General features: G+C 40.4%; 1 protein-coding gene across 3 annotated transcripts in view; it reads right to left on the minus strand.

Annotated features, from left to right (window-relative positions):
- The window catches only part of GCLC (glutamate-cysteine ligase catalytic subunit), a 50651-nt gene that overhangs the window by 22679 nt on the left and 5230 nt on the right, over positions 1 to 22742 (minus strand). For all 3 annotated transcript variants that reach the window (XM_055391114.2, XM_019029874.4, XM_004044219.4), the window contains exons 2-3: positions 2263 to 2375; positions 626 to 808 (exon numbers count right to left, since the gene is read on the minus strand). In XM_055391114.2, coding sequence (XP_055247089.1) covers positions 626 to 808; positions 2263 to 2375 — 296 coding nt within the window. The remainder of the gene's footprint in view (positions 1 to 625; positions 809 to 2262; positions 2376 to 22742) is intronic.

Consider the following 22742-nt stretch of genomic DNA (forward strand, 5'->3'; position numbering starts at 1 on the left):
TTCTAAGCGAAGAACATAATTTCACTATTTACTTTTATGTACTTTTGGTCATAACCAGATTTGATGACAAACCCTAAATCTTCTTTTCAGAACAATATGCAAGGACCTAATGACTCACGTTGTTCATAGAGCATCGGTATCGATAGTGCTTTGGGAGCACTGCAGATCCTCCGATCTGCCACTGATGCCACTATATGCTAGCAGGTAAATGCTGCTTTTTGAAAGTGCATGAGGGCGCAACCGTCACAGTCACCAGGGGACAGCATTCCAGAAGCTTTGGCTACTGCTTACAGGGTCAGAACTGTGTGGCAGGCATGCTGCTCCCTCCACCCTCGCCTGCGGCAGACACGGCCACACTGCTGGTCTGTCATCACAGCATCCTGGTCTTTCCCACTGAGCCCCCAGAGTGCACTCACCACGGTGCAGCCACCACAGCTGACAGAAGCTGGCATGCAACTGTGCCTGCAGCTCTACTGTTACAGAGTTCTATCAAGTGCAGTCTATAAAAGATAAACCATCTGTAACGTATGAGGATTGTAGGGTGGAATGCCTCGGTCGTGACTTGCTCTTTTCATTACCTGTATCTCTGAGAGATCTGCTGGGGCATGTTAATATAGGAACTAACCTGGGAAATGAAGTTATCGTGCAAAGAGCCTGATTTTCTTCTAATATAGAAGTAGCCTCCTTCCGGCGTTTTCGCATGTTGGCCTCAACTGTGTTGAACTCGGACATTGTTCCTCCGTAGGGCTGTCCTGGTGTCCCTTCAATCATGTAACTCCCATACTCTGGTCTCCAAAGGGTAGGATGGCTACGGAGGAGAAATAACTTAGTTCCATCTTATTCTTTTGCTATAGTCTGCTCAATTTTTAAGTTTTTAAAGTTGCTTTAAAAGTGTAGAAACCATTAGGTATAAATGAAGCTAAGAACTCCTTCACAGTTCTCAGTGATTATTACTTTTCCATAGCTATTCAACTACATAAGGGTCAACAAGTATTGGGTCCAAAATGTTTTTTTTCTTTTGAGACAGAGTCTCGCTCTGTCACCCCGGCTGGAGTGCAATGGCACGATCTTGGCTCACTGCAACCTCTGCCTCCCAGGTCCAAGTGATTCTTGTGCCTCAGCCTCCTGTGTAGCTGGGATCACAGGTGTGCACTACCACACCTGGCTAATTTTTGTATTTTTAGTAGAGATGGGGTTTCACCGTGTTAGCCAGGCTGGTCTTGAACTCCTGGCCTTAAGTGATCTGCCTGCCTCGGCCTCCCAAAGTGCTGGGATTACAGGCATGAGCCACCATGCCCAACCCAAAATCTTTATAAGTAACTGAAAATGCACACAGAGCACTCACTGTCCAGGACAAACTAACCTACTCTGCAGAGAAGGAGATGAGGCCCTAAGGGTTCTTTCAATTCAGTGCTGCCCTCCAAACTCAAATGCAGCTTCCCCAAAACGAATGAGTGGAAAATGAGCAGAGGAGTATATATTCCCCTCCCCTCCCCGTCTCTGTCTACTTAAATGTAGGAATATCTTAAAAACACACCAGGCCGGGTGCAGTGGCTCATGCTTGTAATCCCAGCACTTTGGGAGGATGAGGCGGGCGGATCATGAAGTCAGGAAATGGAGACCATCCTGGCTAACACGGTGAAACCCCCGTCTCTACTAAAAATACAAAAAATTGGCCAGGCGTGGTGGCGGGCGCCTGTAGTCCCAGCTACTCGGGAGGGTGACGCAGGAGAATGGCGTGAACCCAGGAGGTGGAGCTTGCAGTGAGCTGAGATCGTGCCACTGCACTCCAGCCCGGACGACAGAGTGAGACTCCGTCTCAAAAAAAAATCATGCCAGCCAAACAAAGCCAAACAAAGCCCATCTGCAACTTATATCTTGCACCATGGTTTGTGATCCCAGTTATACGCTTCTGCAATATATTTTTTCCCAAAAATGTTTTAATAAAAAACAGGCTTTATATTTAGTTTACTGTACAAAGTGCTTCATATATTAATGTATTTAATTCCAACACCTTAGGTAGGTATTGCTATGATCTTTACCTTACAGATGAGAGAACTGAGGCACAGAAAAGTTAAGTAACTTGCCCAAGGTTATTCAGCTATTGAGTAAAGGAACCATGATTTGAAACTATGGCAACCTGAAACCAGAGCCTGTACTCTTAACTGTTAGGCTATCCTGCCTCCAATAATTGAGAAAAAACTCTATATTCTAGAAGTTTTAGCAGTTTCAGAAACACTAAATCAGCACATGAGAGCTTACTTTGGGTTTGTCCTTTCCCCCTTCTCTTGCAGAGTTTCAAGAACTTTCTCCCCAGACAGGACCAACCGGACTTTTTTATTTTCATGATCAAAAGATACCAACATGTATTCCACCTATTGAAAATAAAGGTGAGAAAAATTAACATTCTTCCAGACTTGTTTTCAGTGTGGCCTCCAGAAGAAAAAGGCAGGGAAACGTGAAGTCTGTAAAGGATCCACAGTAACTCCAGACAGTCACATTTGTTTACAGTACAGCACATAAGTGTTCATATGCATAATATGGAAACCTGTAGAAAGGATCAGTCAGTAGTGCCACTTCCATCCCTTCTTTCCTCTGTCCTACTTAATATCCTATGGAAAGGTCGATACCCATTTTGACAAGCTGTACTTCAAAAAAAAGATGTGTTTTGAAGCAAAGATTCTGTAAATTGCTGTTGTAAAAAAGAAGCTGCATTTTAAAATTTATTTCCTCAGTTGGCTTACTATAAGTTTAAGAAAGAGGTTATCTGGACATTCCAGTCAAGGTAGATTACACTCACTTACTGGCAGAGTAATAAGTAAGGCAGATTACACTTTCATAATCCCACTACCAGTCCCACTTTTGGAGAGTTAAATCATAATCATAAATATACCATGTGGAGAAGTTATTTTAGGGGTTTCAACAATTTAATTTTGGTTTATCTCAAGTAATTTAAGGCAACTTCTCCACTCTGAAACCATATAAAATTTGCAATGCAGGGTGCACTAGTACATTTATTAACAATACCTGGTGGAATTCTAGTAAAAATAAAGGACATAAACACCAAAGTCAGACTTCTGGGCAGAATACAACTAGAACCTACTTTTGTTTTTCCTGAAGTTACAAGCTTTCAATCATGAGCAGTGAAGATTATGAATCACTATGTGTGATGGAAACAAAACATCCATTATCCATATATAAGTGAAAAGATACAGAATTATTCAGGCAAACCCCTGAAAGTACCCTTTGCACATGGCACCAATACAATTACTACAGAGGTAGGAAACTGATTCCTCACAAGGCAAACCAGGCTACAGTGTATTTGGTTTGGCCTACAATAGTAGTTTAGAAAAAATAAAAAGGCAGGCAACCGTATATCCACTATTTCCCAGACATTTCACATGTAAATCTAGGTTCTCAGTCTTAAAACAATACCCAGAAGCCCAGCACGAAGCCTGTGACTGTGTGACTGGGCTGTTTGCTTTTCAGGGGTGCACACTGTCTGCAGTTTATTCCCTTATTTATGTGTATTTCCCTGGTCTTGGAAGGCATTTGAGTCAGCCATCCTCATCACAGAAACATTAAGGGCTAACTAATATGATTATAAAGAGGAAAAAAAATGTTAGTAACTATAGGAGATAGCCTAGCAGATTTAAACAACAACAAAATAAACTTTCAGTTAACGTTTATTAGCTCTCATCAGAATCTTTTAGCTCAAGAAATGGAAAAGTCTGCTTGATTTGGGTACACGAACCAGAAACATGAGATCTCCACCTGCAGAATCACTCAGTGTCAGCTGACTAAAAACTAGGTTGCAGAATCTGGAACTGTTCGCAACAACAATTACAGGTTGCAAGATACCATCTATAGATCTGTGACTCCGGAACAGCTAAAACCTGGAAACAGAAAACTTGGTTGAGTCTCAGAATGGGTATGTGAAAAGATACAAGTTAATCTTTAAATGAGCATAATGAGAAAGGATATGCTTTCATATATGAATCCTCATCTTCAAACCCAGCATGCAAAAGCAGGCATGATTACCCATTTCACAGGTAGGCAAAGGGGCTCAGAGAGGTAAGCTACTCAAGGCCACAAGTGTCAGGCAGGGATTTGAAGCCAGCCCCGTCTGGCCTCAAGGCCCAGCACACCTTGCTGCTAGGACTGTAGAGGGTGCCAATCTTGGTAAGTGAAGATAAGCTTTTTATAAAATTGTTATAACCTATATGAAGCAGGGAAAAGTTATAATACTGGATGAAACTATCTCAAATTGATTATGCTTTCATTTCATGGAAGGGGTCCTAACATTATATCATGGAAGCTGGGCTGTAACAATAGTTACAGTCATAGATTTTAACAGATGAATTGGCCCATCCCTCAGGCCCAGGACGGAACCCACTTACTCTGTGTAGCATTCCTAACTCTCCCAGCTAGGAGGAAATGTTCCTTCTTCAGTACTTCCTCCTTCACTCACTTAGACTCCAACTCATCTGCCTGGCATCTGCTACTGGAATTAAGTTATTTGCTTAACTAGATAACATGCTTCCTAAAGAAAGTCTAAGAGATACTTCCTTGCTTACTGAGTGCATCATTTATTTTTTACCAAATGAGCAAGAACTTGTAGCAATTATATAAACTAAGTTGCAATAACTTTAATTGTTAGTTTCCTAACTTTGAAAAAAATTGAAATCCTTAGTTTTCAAATTCACTCTTAGCCCACAAGTTTAAAACATGGGTAGGGCAAAAGAACAAAAAGTTAAAGCTCATTCTGAGTTTTAAATATCAGTTTTAAATGCCAAATGGATGACATTTAAAATGTTAACAAACTAAACTCTCCTCAATTAAAGTATAATCACTTCATGATCTCATTAAGCAAATGAAACAGAAAAACATCAGAATATTTACCAAATGAGAAAGAAAACCAAATTTACTTTTCAACAGAATAATAATCAGTTGGAAGCCTCAAGAATTTCCTGACGGTTTTTCAAACTAAAATTTAATGCCTTCTGAAGTGCTCCTTCTCTGCAGTCACCTTGATCTTTCTGCACTAGTCCTCAAAGAGGTTCTTCAAACTTTTAGCTTTTTGTTAAACACCCCCACCACCTCAACACATTTATGTTTATTTCCGATTAGAGCCTGTCTATATGAGCATTCTGAATCGTAATTGCATATTTAAAAGTCAAACTAGAGCTGAAATGGGGTTTGACGCAATAACCGAGGTGATTGGTGATAATAAAAAGTGATACATTAAGACAACGATTTTCCAATATAAAACATCTAAAGCCCCAATAAATTATTTCATAATTTCTGGATTGTATCCCCATTCTAAACTTCATTTTTGAATCCAAAGGATAAGAGGAACAATATACAAAAGAAAATAATAAAACAGATGCCTTTCTGTATCACAACACTGATTCCAAGGATAAAACTGTATCAGCTTACTAACTTTGAATAGCATCTAGGCTGTAAACCCAGAATTGCAGCAACATCAAATATATTTATGTACTTTACACATATATACAACTCCAAAAGCATACATACCCAAAGAGCATTATAAATGGGTTGCAGAGTGACCAATTCAAACTTGTGCAATTAACATATCATCTTGGAAGTAGGGGAAAAAAATACCCACCGACCTCTGTTCTCTGCAATACACAGGTCACAATGCCCTGAAGGTGACTCTGGGATACTGTTTTTTGGCACCCATCAGTTATCCTTTTAATTGAGGGAGAAGAGACCCAATAAAAAAATACCTGACCACTTTGCAAGACATTCAGATTTTAAATGTGCACTATTTTTACAAATGAAAATTAAAATCTCTTAGACTTCTATTGCTAAAAGGCTAAATTTTATCCTACTAGAATAAAAACCACTATTCTCAGCTGTCAAATCAAGGACAAAGACACATATAAAAGACCAGAATAAAAGTCATTAATACACTACTATCCCTGAGCTGTTGAACCAAGGACAAAGACACATACAAAAGGCTAGTATGTACTTTGCTTTGTGTGTGAAATAGTGTTGCTAGGAAAACTCCAGACACAGTAATCCAAGTCATTTAATGCAGGTTTAAACAAGGGTGAGGTACTTTTATGTTAATCTGAAATTAGGCCAACAAAAACAAAGAATTTTAACTGAGGTGATGTAAGTACTCAGTACAATGCTGAATATACAGCAGACAGAGAAATACCTGTGATAATGAAGTTTAAGAGTAAATACAAGCTTTTAGGATTTAAGTCTTTAAATGGCATTTACCACTAGCATAAGATAAAAATTTTCTTTTCTTGCTTTTAAAAACTTTTGATACTCTACCTTAAGGGTAAGAGTTTCAGGGAGCTTAGAATTTGAGGAATGGCAGGCCGGGCACGGTGGCTCATGCCTGTAATCCCAGCACTTTGGGAGGCCGAGGCGGGCGGATCACAAGGTCAGGAGATCGAGACCATCCTGGCTAACACGGTGAAGCCCCATCTCTACTAAAAATACAAAAAATTAGCCAGGCATGCTGGCAGGCGCCTGTAGTCCCAGCTACTAAGGAGGCTGAGGCAGGAGAATGGCGTGAACTCAGGAGGCAGAGCTTGCAGTGAGCCGAGATCGCAGCACTGCACTCCGGCCTGGGTGACAGAGCGAGACTCCGTCTAAAAAAAAAAAAAAAAAAAAAACAATTTGAGGAATGGCTGGGTATTTTATGAAATACTAATTTCTTAATATCTACTCCTAGAGGTAAAAACAATGCTTAATTAGGAAACAATACAGTTCTATAATACTCAGAGCAGTTATAGGCAGTTCCCCATTTAGGGAGAAAGTTCTTCTGTCAGTTTCTGTGTAAATGAGAAGGAAGTAATTTCCCCTCTCAAACTATTTAACCCATCATATGCTTGACCTCTGAAGAGAAGAAACCTACACCAAGCCCTTCAGGGACTATGAGCTGTGAGGTCCTACATTCCTCCCAGAGACAGCATGAGGACTTTCCCCTCCTTACACCCTGGGAAGGATCTCTATCCAGGTGGTCAGGCCAAGGAGGGCAAGACAGTGAAGGACTCCCCAGGACCTAGTCCAGGTAGAGTATGTGTGCAGGGCAGGGTCTTCAGTCTCCCTACTGACATCTGGGGTTCAGGGCCAGCTCCTCCATTCCACACTGCTGGCTCTCTTGCACTGGCCCAAACAATAGTTTTGATCCTTTTGCTAGAACCAACTGTTGCTTCTCAGAGACTTAGTTTTCTCCTTACACTAACTCCTAAACAAGCCTGCAACCATTTTGAGGACTAAGGCTCTAGTTAGTTGATGACTACTCAGTGCCAAAAAACACTGTCTTGCTGGACACGCTCCCTGCCCCCTACCCCCAGCACAAACCCTTTTGTCCTTTCATCCATTCAACAAAGCCCTTTGCTAAGCAGGTGCTGGGAATACTGTGAAGAGCCAGGCAGATGTGGCTCCTGTTCTCAGGCTTACACTGGCTGGACTGACAGCCAATAACACGCTATTGCTGAATTATCTGAACGATTGCTCAAAATGACCAAAGACAGCTGTGCATATGTAACAGCACAGTCTAAGCCAGTCTAGAAGATCAGAAGGCTTCCCAGAGGAAGTGCCATTTAAATTTAAGTTGATTCCTTACATGGGGACTGGCTAGGCAAAGGTGAGGGTCTAGGGATCCTTCAACATAAAATTCAACCTCCCATAGGATCCTGTCCCCGAGGGGAGCTGCACCACTGACTGCAGCACAATCACCCTCTCGCCTGTCAAAGATGCAGATCACTGCATCCACCCCACAGAGATCATGCCAAGTAGTCACCCTCTAGGTTATAAACTGTTTTAAAGTTAGGGACTCAATGCCTTCTGCCCAGAAGACTGTTTCCTCTCACAGCAAAATGGTAATGACAATTTTTTTTTTTAAAGAAATCTCAACCATCAAGTTGGATGGCATTCATTTCCCAAACTTGGAACACCCAAAGAGGTGTTAGCCATAGTGATGCTACTTAATTTTTAAACACCCACAGTAACATAGGACAACCTGAATGACAAGACTAAAAGAGGAGCTGTGTTTTAAAAGGTAGAAAACTGAATATGAGATTCTAATACAGATGTAATAAAATTACATATGGCTCAGATTTTTAAAGATGGACTCCCATGTTAGATAAGTCTAATGATGACATCACAAATAGGAAAACCACTGTTTCACATGGTAATCTCCAAGCACTTTTAGGGGACCAGTAAGTACAAAGTAGAAACTGTATGTGCTTTTGTGTACATGACATTATACATACATAACATCACACACACAACTATATTTTAAACATATATATTTGATGACTTAAATATATATATATTTGATGACTGTGGATACTGTAATAATTAAATTGTTCTATGTTCCAAAAAGAAAATGTTTTAGCAGTTTTGTCTAAAGCTGTATCAAATTCTGCTAACATTTCATATATTTTGAGAAAATAGGTTTTTTTCCTCCTACTTTGAAATGTCTATTCATACTAGAGAATTTCACATGATACTATGAAAGGTTTGCACTTTTAGAAATTAAAATAAATGTGGCCTCTCCCTGATCTAGTTTTCCGTAGCACAGAGCAGGCTGCTTTTTATTTATAACACATTAATCTCAATTTTAATACTGCACAAAAATCAATTAATTTCCTATAGGATTAGGTGGAGTAACTTTCTCAATATTGTCTCAGCCCAAACAGAGAAAACATTCTTAACATGCCTAGATTAGTGATATGAGGCCCAAGAGAAAAATTTCAAGACTTTAATAAAATAGAGAAAGACAATGAGAGTTGCGGGGTAAACTGGGAGGACTCTCATACAGGGAGAAAATGTCACCTGTCACCAAAGGAACACAAAAAATTGTGTTGTCCATTATGCTAGTCACTAAGCAAATGTGGCTGTGTGGATTTAAAATTACTTAACATAAAATAAAAAAATCAGTTTCCTACTCCCTAATGGATAGTATACAGTAGAACATTTCTCTTACTGCAGAGGTTGTACAAGACAGCACTGGACCAAAACCCAAGAGAAAATACAATCCTAAAATTAATTTGACCTGGACACACTAATTCATTATTGTTGGCACAAAGGAAATCCTTGAATGTAGACCTGCTCTTTCATGCTCCACGGATGCATGAGACATTTTCTGGGCCTCTGAATTTACATTGGTTGATTTTTTTTAAAAACATCATGCTACCACAATTCAGGCATATGTTAGTTTTAATTTTCTAACAATTATAAAGACCATTAAGGCATTCCTACTTTATTTCTGAACCAAATCTAGCAAAACCTAACCAGTCATCTCACACAAATTAACCTCAGAAAAGATAGCACATCAAGCTGCCAATGGGGACGTCTGCTTATGGCCACCAGCACAACTCAGGTACTCTGTAATTTAGAAACCTAAACCAGAACACATTTTCTCTTAAAGAAACATCATTGTAAGTATGAATAGTCCTTATTTACCTCCAATCATCTGTACTTTAGTACAATAGGTTCTGAGTTCTAAAGACAAATGAATTCCTTGGCTCTTTCCTAAGAACTTATTCCCCTGCTACAGTTCTAGTCACCACGTGGTTGACAAGAAAGAGTATCCTGATCACCAGACAGAAGCTGCTTTGGATCAACTGCCCTGCAGTAGCCACAGCTGGGGCACTGTAGTGGGTGAGAACCATGGAGAATTTCTGCAGGGGTTCCCTCTAGGTGCAGGAGAGTTTAGGGCTTTAGCATGGGGACAGGACAGAGAACACATCCCCCAGTGGGTGGTGCCCTGCTCAGGGCCCGATACACTTCTTGGGCTGAGCAAGCAAGAATGCACACATGATTTCCTTCTAAGGCATGTTATAAATTAGGCTGCCCTAAATTCACAGACTGCCTATGAGAAATTCAGGATTTTAGTTCCTAGGAACTGAAGTTAGACTAATCAACCTAACAGAGAGAAAAAAGAGAGTTTTCTAAAGAGACTAAGTGAGAGTCAATGCTAAATACAGGAATTCTAAGTCCAAAGTGACTGCTAGTGCTCACCGGGGGTCACCTATGCCTCCAGGGACAGGATGACAGGGCTTCAAGACCTCCAAGTTTAATGCCATTCCACCATCATACGAATCTGAGTGCAGACACTGTGTCATAACCACATCTCACAAAGGCAGCATCAGGTTCCCATTCAGGAATCGTACCTGGGTGTTATAGTAGATCCCACCAACAGAGTAATTGTAACCTGTGGGATTTGGAAGATTTAGGTTTTTGTGAATTCAATCTCCTTCCCTGCCATATTTGAAATTCATGCTAAAGGATGAAAATCTCAGATAAGTTAAAGCTCCTGACTTGGGGTTCTGATTCTGGCCTGCTACCTGCTGCCCTGGGAAGAGATCGACACAGGCTGCATAACTATCAAATGAGGTCAGCCTGATTTTCATAGAAAGGGCTCGTCCTGCATCTGCCTTTTCACAGGGCTCGCTTGCCAGCAGATTAGCTGGGAAGGCTGCAGTCACATTACTAAACTTGTTAGCATTTGTCCTGCAGACCGAGAATTTTACCAAGCATATTCAATGGTGTCGTTTTGAAAGAGTGCTGGCATTTCACTAGAAGAGAATTACCGGCTATGGGGTACCAAAAAATGCTTAAGTGTGGATCTGTGGCTGATGACATATTCATATTTTCATTAAAAAACAAAAAGCCTACTTCCTGCATTACCACCATCCCTTTCTCTATTCTTTCTTCTCTTCCTCGCCACCCTCAATCTCATCTCTGTTTGGAGCCTATTAAAACTGTCACAGAGCTCTTTTCCTCCTGCCTATTTGGGCGGTAATAGGTGGGGGAGCAGCTAAGAGTGCAGGCTTTGGAGTCAATCAGTTTGAATCTTGGTAACTTCTCGATGCTTCAGTTTTTGCACAATGGAGGTAATACTTGCCTCACAGGGCTGCTGGGGAGGATTACATAAAACAATGCATGTAAAGTGCTAAAACAGTATTAAGTACACTGTACCACTCAGGGGTTAGTGGTTACTATTTTCTAGCTCCAGGGCAGTGATACACTGATTGACACAGAATAGTGTCTTGTGTTTTTCAAACATTGGTTACAGCTCCTTTGTGGGCCATGATGAGTTGTGATCAACATAACAAAAAATAATTGTTAATAGGGTAGAATAGAAATATCAGAATATGTCACTCATGGGAAGTGAACTGCTGTTCCGTGGAAATGTTGTTTCACAGAGCACTTGTTTTAGTCAAAGGTGAAAGCTACTGGCATGGAATGCTGTCTAACCCTACAGTCAGGAAGACCATGGTCCTTCAGCAAGCAGGTCAAGTCACTCTCCTTGAAACTCTTAAATGGCTCACACTCAGCAGAAACTCCAACATCCCTCCTAAAGAGCATTAGGACCAATCTTCTCAGCCTCCTTCATTTCAACCCACCCCACACGATGTTGCAGCTACACTGGCCTTTTCTGTCTCTGCAACAATCACTTCAAGGCCTTTAAGACACTTTTGTTCCCTCTGCCTGGAAGATTTTTACCTCAGTATTTCAAGAGCTGGCTCTTGTGTGCTTCAAGTCAAGTGCCACTCCTTCAGAGACCTTTGCTGAACCCCCAACACTGTAACTCCTTCCCCTTTCCACCCTCAAAGGGTGCTACCCACCCTGGTGCCTCCTAAAGTTGTTCAAGGTATTTATCCTGCCCAGAGCAGCCTTAATTTTCCCTAATGATAGCCACTTAGAATGTGTTGTAGTCTTTGGCTTTTAAATCATCTGAAAATAAGAGAAAACCCAATGTCCCTTCCAGTTGTAAACTACTGTTTTTGAAATTAAAGTCTTCCAGAAACTCTTAGTATAAGACCATCCATTTTTCTTTCACTCATCAAACACAGAACATTCATTTTATTGAAATTAATTTTCTTATGACCCAAAACTTACCCCTTTAGAGTATATGTTTTCTTTAAAAAGTTTACATATACATGAGTGGAAATCTTTCTAAAATTGACTATCTGCTATCAATAGGAAGATACTACACATACTTTCACTTTTTATTAGGGCTTCAGATGTTTTTGGCAATTTCACTTCTTTAACTACAGCTATAACAGGGCAGGGCCCTTGCAGGCATATCAGAAGGCCACATCTGGACCTGCTCTGGGCAGCTCCTCTCCCGACTGCGCCCTCTCATTTCTGCCTCAATTTCTTGCAGTACATCCTGAGCTGAGATACTAAATGACCGAGTCTGCAGGAACTATGTATAAAGCGATCTGCGTATAGGCCTCAAATATGCTTCCAGGAATAAAGTTTTTGTTTACTTCCCAGTTCTTCCTCTATTTGAGTAGTGGAGCCAACAGATCATAACCCCTAGACACAACTTAACACACTGGCAGGCCAGGGTACTACCCTGCTTAGCTCAGGCAGGACTGCTGAAAAGTCTGCTGGAAAACAGCAGCTTCTATGACCTTTTCTATCTCTGTGAAGCTCTGGTTCCCCCCAGCAGTTAATCTGAATGGGGCAGACTTACAACCCAGATTTTTACTAGTTTCCTGGAAAAGTGTCATGGAGTCACTCACCTTAGAGTCTGAATTCTGCTAAGTCACCATCCACTTCAAAAACGAGTTAACTGAATCCAAAGGCCTAAAAACAGAATCTTGGGGGAGGGGGACAAAGACAACAGGGGGTCTGTAAGAGCATTTATGTAACTAGGAACATCTGTTTTGGGGGCTGTTTTGTAGTATTATTGTGGAAATAAGTTCAACTACTAAACTCTAACCATAAAACAGACACAAAAATCTAATACAGAAAGTTCTTTAGAGATCATCCATCAGAGTAGAACCTTAGTCATAGAAACTCGCTCAGAACATACCAATCTAAATAACCAAACTTCCCAAGTGCCAATAAAGATATATCAAATATGAACTCTTTTGGCTATAAGTCTGAGGCTCATTACATCCTTCTCTGTCTTTTTAAACCATGCCTGAGAAACAGAACCATTAAGTGGAGATTAAGTCATCACTCATTCAGTTTCACTACACACCAGTGATAACTTAGCCACAGAGATATTACCAAAGTGACCCAAACTCATATGCTGTCCCAGTGCAAGCCTGTCTCCTTCTAAAAACTATAATCAAGATTTCAAAGATCATATGAAATGTAAAAATATGCATGGGGGCTTTGTGGCATTTATTTTGATCTGACACCAACTTTTGCTATTCTCCCAAATCCTTAATATGTTCAGATATGGTGTTGCCAGACGCCCCCAGTACCTGCCCAACTGGCAAATCCAGAGGCTTCTTGTCCTTCCCCACCTCTTGAAAGCCTGCCATCATTCTTCCTACACACAGCAATACTACTAACTCCCACACCAAATTTCTAGGAAATTAATTAAGATTACTTTTTCAGTTGATGGTAAAGTACGTAATCTCAAAGAAAATGCTGAAACCTGAAAGGTTGCAGGGGAATGAATTCTACCACTTCTGGTAGAATTTACCGATTTTCATAAGTTACAGAGTATTAAGTATTAAGGTATTCTGAAACAATTAAAAATTGTTAAAAAATACAACTAAAAGAATCTATATATATAAACATGCAATTCAAAACACTAAATGATAGGGTTTTTTAATTAGTCTTACAGATGAGGAAATTGTGGTCCAAAGAATTTAAGTTCTGTTTTTCTTTTCTTTTTTTTTTTTTTTTGAGACAGAGTTTCACTCTTGTCGCCCAGGCTGGAGTGCAATGGCGCAATCTCAGGTCACTGCAACCTCTGCCTCTCAGGTTCAAGTCATTCTCCTGCCCCAGCCTCCCTGGTAGCTGGGATTACAGGCATGTGCCACAACTCTCAGCTAATTTTGTATTTTTAGTAGGGAGGGGGGTTTCACCATGTTGGTCAGGCTGGTCTCGAACTCCTGACCTCAAGTGATCTACCTGCCTCGGCCTCCCAAAGTGCTGGGATTACAGGCGTGAACCATCACGCCCAGTCTGAAGTTCTGTTTTCTAAGCTCACACAACCCGGGGTGACCCCAGGTCTTCGACTGATCTTCAGACTAAAGCTCATTAATAAAATGTATGTCGACTTTGAAACTAATTGTGTTTTTACCAAATATCCAGTCACAGGATGATAACAGAGATACTAAATGATGAAAACTATGGCTTAAGAGCAAAGAAAATCCTGACCTTTTAAAGACTTGGCTAAATCTTGGGTGCTGGCAAGTATCTTATAAACCACAATGATAGCCAGCTTTGGACAAAGTTTACAGACAAAGGAGAACACAGCTAAAAGGACAGAAAAAGTGGGAAACACTTCCACTTCTAATCAAGATGGAGTAACAGGGGCTAAATTTACCCTCCTACCTGAAAAACCAAAAAACAAAAAACAAAAAAAAAAAAAGAGAGAGGAAGAGAAAATATACGAAAGAATAATTTTCAAGACACTGCGTATCAGATAAGAAAGGATCCCTGAGACACGGGGGAAAATCAGTGGGCCCTACAATTGCCCCCACTTACTGCCTGGGGAGAGGCTCCAGGTTATGGGCAGGAAGGTGAAGAAGAGCCCAGTGGACTCCCTGGGTGGAAGAGATGGAGCTGAAGGTCCGGGGAAACCATTTACAATAGAACTGAAACATGAGAAACATTCAGGGATAACATGACAAAAAAGATGTGAAAGACCTATACACGAAAAACTACAAAACACTGCTGGGAGAAATGAAAGATGTAAGTAGAGTGGAGAGATATTCATATACTTGAAGACTCAATATTGTTGAGATGTTAATTTTTCCCAAACTGATCTACAGATTCAATGCAATCCCAATAAAAAACCCCAGCAGGGTTTTTTTGTTTTAAGTAGAAACTGCCAATCTGGTTCTAAAATTCACGTGGAAATTCAAAATATCCAGAAGAGTCAAACCAGTTGAAAAAGAATAAAGCTAGAGAGCTAATACTATGTGATCTCATGGCTTATTATAAAGATACAGCAATCAAAACAGTATGCCATTAGCCAGGTGAGGTGGCACATGCCTGTAAGTCCCAGCTACTTGTTAGGCTGGGGCAGAGGTTTGTTTGAGCCCAAGAGTTCTAGGACAGCCTAGGCAGCATAGCAAAACCTCATCTCTTAAAAATAAAAATAAGGCCAAGCACGGTGACTCAAGACTGTAATCCTAGCACTTTGGGAGGCCAAGGCAGGCGGACTGCCCGAGCTCAGGAGTTCAAGACCAGCCTGGCCAACATGGCGAAACCTCACCTCTACTAAAAACACAAAATTAGCCAGGCGTGGTGATGCATGCCTGTAATCCCAGCTACTTGGGAGGCTGAAGCAGGAGAATCACTTGAACCTGGAAGGTGGAGGTTGCACTTAGCTGAGATTGCACCGCTGCACTACAGCTTGGGCCATAGAGTGAGAACTCTGTCTCAAAAAAAAAATAAAAAATAAAAAAAGAGAATGAAAACAGACTGAGAGGAAATATTTGCAAAGTTTGCAAAGCATGTGTCTGATAATACTTACATCCAAAATATAGAGAACGCTCAAAACTCAATAGTTTTAAAACAGACAAATGATTTTAACACACTTCACAAAAAAGATATACACATCACAAATCGGCACATAAAAAGATACTCAACATCACTGATCTTCAGGAAAATGCAATTTAAAAATACAACAACGTACCACCACACTCCTATTAGAATAGCTAAAATTAAAGAGACTGCCCATACCAGTGTTAACAAGAATGTGGATGAACTGAACTGGCATACTCTGCTAGTGAGAATGCAAAATGGTATAACCACCCTGGAAAAGTTTGGTATTATAGTTTCCTTAAAAAGTTAACACACGCTACTCCTAGGGTAATAAGATGAAGAAAAGCATTAGTCCATACATACAAACTTGTATGTTAATGTTCATATAATTTTTTTATAATAGTGAAAAACTGAATGCAACACAAATGGTGAATGTATAAACAAACTGGTATAACCATGGAATGAAATATTACTCAGCGACGAAAAGGAATGAACTACTGACACATGTAACAACATGGATGGATCTCAAAATATTTATGTAGACTCTAAGAAGGCAGACCAAAAGAGGATATGCTGTATGATTTCCTAGATATATGAAACTAGATATCAAATGCAAACTATGATTTCTTAAATATGAAAATCTAGAAAATGCAAACTACAGAAAGCAAATCAGCCGCATGGCATGGAGAGAGGAAGAAATTACCAAAGGGGCATGATGACATTTTTGGAGATAATGAATATACTTATTATCAGAGGTGATTTTATGATGTATACATATATCAAAACTTACCAAATTGTACATTTTAAATATGTGCAGTTAACTTTATGTTAATTATAACTCAATAAAGCTGTTAAAATTTTTTTTAAAAACACCTGATTATATCATGAAGTGTAGAAACAGAGTACTAATTAGCAAGCTCGTTAGGATATGGTCTTTCCAGTAATACCAGCAATATCAGTAATGCTTCATATACAGTTTTCTAACTTTAATAATATATTCAGATGCCTTGACAGTATGTAAAAATGTTCAGAAACATAGTGATGTTAGAGGCTCAATTAATATTGTGACATCTTTTCTGAACATACAGAGTCTTACTGAATGTTACTCAGGTTTATGCTTCAAAATGAAACTACAGACAGTACCAATCAATGAGTACATCTGCTAATACCATACTTCTAGACAGTAGGGTCTTAACATGGAGGAATTCAACCATGATATGGTAGGTCACAGTAACTGATAAGTCTTAAAAGATTTTTTCTGTAGGAGATAGGCATAGAAGACTAATACACTTTTTTTCCATTTTACTTTTCTCATGCTTTTAAAGTACAACATAACCTCTACTTATTGAGAACTAGACAAAGACTTCTACAAGCTGGCTAAACCTATTCACTGCATTTACAACACTAAACTGCACAATAACCTTCACATACTATCCAATGGTATTTCTCACCTTTCCTCCTTTGTTACACTGTTCTTTTGACTATAATGCCTTCCTTTCTCCCCTTCATCTAATTAATGACCACACGTTCTTTAAGGCAGTTTCTCAAAGGTGGTGTCTGAAGGAAAACCAGAATCAACTGAAGTGCTCTCCCCCTCTCTCTCTAGCATACACGCATGCACACATGTGCAAAGGACACAAGGGAACTTCTGGGGGGTGGGTAGGGGTTAATGGACAATAAATGCTGTTGAATCAATGTCCAGTGACAGCTAAAAAAGATAGAGAGATGCGGCAACTTTGCTTTTTGTGTTACAGAATACGCTATGACCTATAGAAGGAACCTGAATCTTTGTAATGCCTATTAAGAAATAATTAATTTGTGCTCTATATCTTATTTTAAGAAGCCTAGCCTGAGCCTGTGTCAATGCATTTTTGAAGCGCAACTTAGAAATACAATCTAAACCGCTTGAGCCTGGGAGGCTGCAGCTGCAGCACACTGTGATGGTGTCACTGCACTCTAGCCTGGGTGACAGAGCAAGAAAGACCCTGTCTCAAAAAAAAAAAAAATAAATAAATACATAATATTAAAAAAAAGAAAAGAAATACAATAAAAAATTACTGTTAATGGAATATAATTGTATCTGAACAAGCAAGTTTCAGTGAACTGTAAAAAATAAACCAAAAAACCCTACAAATATGGAATGTTTCATTCCCCAATGACCACAGCTATTTAAATAAGATATACTGGCGTTTTAAATTTTCTAAGTAAATGGTTTAGGCTATTTGTGAGATTTTACTTAACAGGCTAGGCACCTGCAAACCACCTCACTAATATTACCCCATTTAATCTCAATAACCCTGTAAGGAAGGTAGTATTGTCCTCATTTAATAGATGACAAAATTGAAGTTGGGAGAGTAAGCAACTTGCCCAAAGCTATAGAGAATCTTCAATTTGACTCAAATAATTGTTTTTGTCCATTCTAAATTTATCACTCAAGACTGTATTTTTAAATAGGATCATACACTTATTCATTAATAAGCTAGGCATTTTTTTTTTCTTTCCTTTTTTTTTTTTTCAAAAGAGATGGGGTCCCACTTGGTCATCCAGGCCAAAGTGCAGTAGTGGCATGATCCCAGCTCACTGCAGCCATGAACTCCTGGGCTCCAGCGATCCTTCCACCTCAGCCTCCCAAGTAGCTGGGATTACAGGCACAAGCCACCATGCCTGGCAAGCTATGCATTTTCTTTTTTTTTTTTTTTGAGATGCAGTCTCGCTCTGCTGCCCAGGCTGGAGTGCAGTGGCGCGATCTAGGCTCACTGCAAGATCCGCCTCCCGGGTTCACGCCATTCTCCTGCCTCAGCCTCCCGAGTAGCTGGGACTACAGGTGCTTGCCACCACACCTGGCTAATTTTTTTTTTTTGTATTTTTAGTAGAGACAAGGTTTCACCATGTTAGCCAGGATGGTCTTGATCTCCTGACCTCGTGATCTGCCTGCCTCGGCCTCCCAGCTATGCATTTTCTAAATAGTCACTTCAGCATTCTGAACCTAGCATAGGCAAATTGGAAGTTCAAACTCAATGGATGATATATCAGCCCTTAATAAATCTCATCTCTGTTTTACACATAAGAACATGCTCATAAAGATTCAAGATACATTGCATTTTCCTCTCAAAGTTCACATGGACTTTTCTGCTAACTAGAGGACAACTTACCTTCTTGCCTTCAAGAGCCACCGCACTGGGTTACAAACTTAGAAGTAAAAGTTTAGTTTTAAATGTTGTTTTCTGACCCTCTACAACCTATACAGTTTGAAATCTGTAAAAGGAAATTCAATGAAATTTATGATTGTAAATAACCCAAAACCTGGTATAATGTTTAAGGACTGGACCTGGAGTCAGACAGATTTCAATTCTGATGATACGTCTGCCACTAAGTAGCTGAAAAGGTCTGGCAGGCAGCTAACACTGGAGTCATCAGAAAAAATCAAGTCATATTTGTTACATTTACATCATAGATTTCCCAGATCTGTCTTTTAATGTGCATATCTAAGTTACAAACAAAACCCATATCTGAAAAGCTGCATGTGAACTGTGCAGAAGGGCTTACTTGTTTGTATTCTCAGCAGGCAACAGGGCACCCAGGAATATCCCCCTTACCTCTCCTCATCCTGGGGCAAAATAGGTATCTCCCTGGAACCTAAGAGTTGGAACTTCTGTTTCCCACAGAAGCAGCACAGTAAATGGTGGCTAGAGTTAGGACCTGTCATATTAAAGGTGAAACAGGCATCTGTAGGCTGATCTTGGAGCTTCTCACAGGAAAATACCTGAGTTCCAAAAAGCCAGCATACACGCACCTCTGTAAGACAATCCACTTCAGCCTTGGATGAGAACACAAACTGAACCCCAAATCCAAGGTTCTTTCTGGTGTGAAGAGACAAATACTATCCTAATAAGTAGAGCTGAGCATTTCTAAAGTGGCAGCCTCTCCTTCCAACCATACCTATGGCACGTTTTAAGTTCATTTTTGTCTTTTTTTTATCCAAGTCCATGGCTCTATAAGTGCAACAGTAAGCAAAAAAAGCAGCATTTTGATATGATGCCCATAAAGCCCAACATATCACATCCAAAACACCACTTTCTGTCCTGCGGGCCATTCTTCATCTCCACGTGGCACACCATCCACCACACCCACTTTTATCTACCACACACACTTTTATCTGCGCAGCCTGTTTCTCAGTTATTTCTCAAGGCTTCTGCACACAAACAAGCTCTCTTGCATCTGAGCCACTAGGCTTCTGACCTGTCTTCACACTTCTATTCAGAATGTGTACCAGTAAGTTCCTACTATGTGCAAAGATTAGTGCTAACCTGTTCTTTTTCACAAGGCTCACCTCGTTGAATAAATAAATCTGAGACTGTGGCCTTCAAACTCTTCAACTGTGAACCATAGTAAGAAATAATTTACATGCAATCCAATGCACAAGCCTACCCTTCACACACCCCCTCAGAAGATAACCCAGAAGTTTTACATAATATTCTTACTATGGTATGATAAATTAATATTCTTCACCCTATTCCATTTAATATTTTAAAAAGTCCTGTTGGCAAAGAGATATTAGCACTCCAATGTTCATCGAAGTTATTCACAATAGCCAAGATGTAGAAACAACTAAATGTTCACTGACAGAAGAATGAAGAAAATGTGGTACATACAAGCAATGGAATATTATTCAGCCTTAAAAAAAAAGAAAAGAAAAGAAAATCCTGCAGTATGGGACAATTTAGATGAACCTTGAGGACATTATGTTAAGTGAAATACATTGGTCACAGAAGGACAAATACTGCTTGATTCTACTTATATCAAGTACTAAAGTAGTCAAACTCATAGAATCAGAAAGCAGAATTGTTACCAGGGGCTAGGTGGAGGGGAAAATTGAGGAACTGCTAATCGGTGAGCATGGTTTCAATTATGCAAGATAAACTAGTTCTAGACATCTGTACAACATTGTCCCTGTAGTTAACAATACTATATTTGTGCACTTAAAAATCTGTTAAGGAGGTAGAGCTCATGTTAAGTGTCTTGCCACACACACACACAAAAGTCCTGGTTGGAATCTTCTAAATGTATGTCAACCCACTACTGAATCATGACCTGCAGTCTGAAAAATAATGCTCTTACAAAAGGGTGATTAGATTACGTTCACATGATGATGCCGCTAGAGGAATGGTTACAGGCATCAGCAAATACTTAGGCATGATGAGACCCTCCCATCCTCACCCCACAAAAAAAGTCACACCTTCTCTCTGCACATAAGAGATGTAGAGAGGTGGCCAGGCACAGTGGCTCATGCCTGTAATCCCAGCACTTTGGGAGGCCAAGGTAGGTGGATCACCTGAGGTCAGGAGTTCAAGACCAGCCTGGCCAACATGGTGAAACCCCGATTCTACTAAAAATACAAAAATTAGCCGGGCATGGTGTTGGGTGCCTTATAATCCTAGCTACTCAGGAGGCTGAGGCAGGAGAATCACTTGAACTCTGGGAGGCGGAGGTTGCGGTGAGCCGAGATCACGTCATGCACTCCAGCCTGGGTGACAAGAGCGAGACTCCGTCTCAAAAAAAAGAAAAAAAGAAATGTAGAGAGGTACCACAATGGAGAATTAGTATCTGCATCCCAGATCAAGGGTGGGAGGGAGAACAAGCCTGGGGGAGACCAAGGTTTCACTGAAGTGCCATTGCAGGAGGAAAAAGTAGAGTGGGGCTTCTTTTTCTTTAATCACCTAGGCAGTCTTCACAATCTTAATTCTTTCCTTTGTGTCGGGCAACTGTCAACACTTCAGGGCAGGAATGTTATTCTTCTCAAAAATTCTATACTCCACCCAGAGACATAACTGAAGCAAATTTAAAATAATAAAAAATGAGCAGCGGGTTATGTTTTTCTTCTAAGATGACTTTTCCACCTCAGTTTGTTTACTCCCCACTCCAAAAGACATTAATATGTTAGTGGGGTTGGGTGGGGGAACAAAGGAAGATGTGGAAAACAAAATAGTCTAGGGAAATAGAAAGGATAGATCATAAAACAGTAAAATGCTGGTAAAAGCAGCATTTCAAATGAGGTTTAAAAAATCAATTTATAGCTTTGTATTTAATTTATGACAGAGTATTTGGAACAAGAAATGTGAAGGTATAGTCTTAACAGTCACTAAAGAAAGTTTTCAGTGAACATCATTTACACATTTTAAGGTAAGAGCAGTGTTATCAAATATTTTTTGGGGTAGGGGGCTAGGGTCTCACTGTCACCCAGACTAGAGTGCAGTTGAACAATCATGGCTCACTGCAGCCTCAAACTCCCAGGCTTAAGCGATCCTTCTATCTCAGCCTCCCGAGTAGTTGGGGCCACAGGCACATGCCACTAATTTTTTATTTTTTGTAGAGATGGGGTCTCGCTATATTGCCCAGGCTGGCCTTCAACTCCTGGGCTCAAGCAATCCTCCTGCCTGGGCCTTCCAAAGTGTTGGGATTACGGGCCACCACGCCCAGCCATTATTAGAGTCTTAATACAATACCAAAATCTAATTCTCCACAGATCTGCTCAGCGTAATTTTTTCAAGAAGTGTTATGACCTGGCTGAAATGCTGGGTCCAATTTTCTCTCCTTTATAGATGCATAATACAAGTTTGCATTATGGCCACTCTTTTCCAAGCCCCTTGATCTTTTGGAGTGGGAAGGAGGTAAACCTATTGCAAATCTCTCCATGAAAGCCTGTTAAAGCAGAGACACGTACTTCAAGGCTCTATTCTTCAGCTCTTCCCACTTCAATTTACCCAACAACTACAAAAGTTACTTAAAATAGGTAGTTCTAAATGCTCTTCCTGCCAACAGGAGAGGCCTTTTTTAAAAGGGTAAGATTAAGGATTCCTGGAGTGTCTTGCAGGAATACACCAAATGGGACAAAGATGGATAACGGGTGGTGGGGGGTAGGGTGTTGTCTCCAGAATGAGTTGCTGAGCTCCAACTGTGCTGCAAATTTCCTGTTGACGTAGTAGTTCTACCTGGGACAATGACTACCAAAGACATGAACTGCCTGTCTTTGTAGAGAGACCTAGTTAAATGTCAAAAGCAGCACAGGGCCCGGCACATTGGCTCATGCCTGTAATCCCAGCACTTTGGGAAGCCGAGGCGGGTGGATCACCTGAAGTCAGGAGTTTGAGATCACCCTGACCAACATGGTGAAACCCTGTCTCTACTAAAAATACAAAAATTAGCTGGGCGTGGTGGCAGGCACCTGTAATCCCAGCTACTCAGGAGGCTGAGGCAGGAGAATTGCTTGAACCCGGGAG

The sequence above is a fragment of the Gorilla gorilla genome, chromosome 5 (assembly GCF_029281585.2).
Source record: "Gorilla gorilla gorilla isolate KB3781 chromosome 5, NHGRI_mGorGor1-v2.1_pri, whole genome shotgun sequence".
Lineage (NCBI taxonomy): Eukaryota > Metazoa > Chordata > Mammalia > Primates > Hominidae > Gorilla > Gorilla gorilla.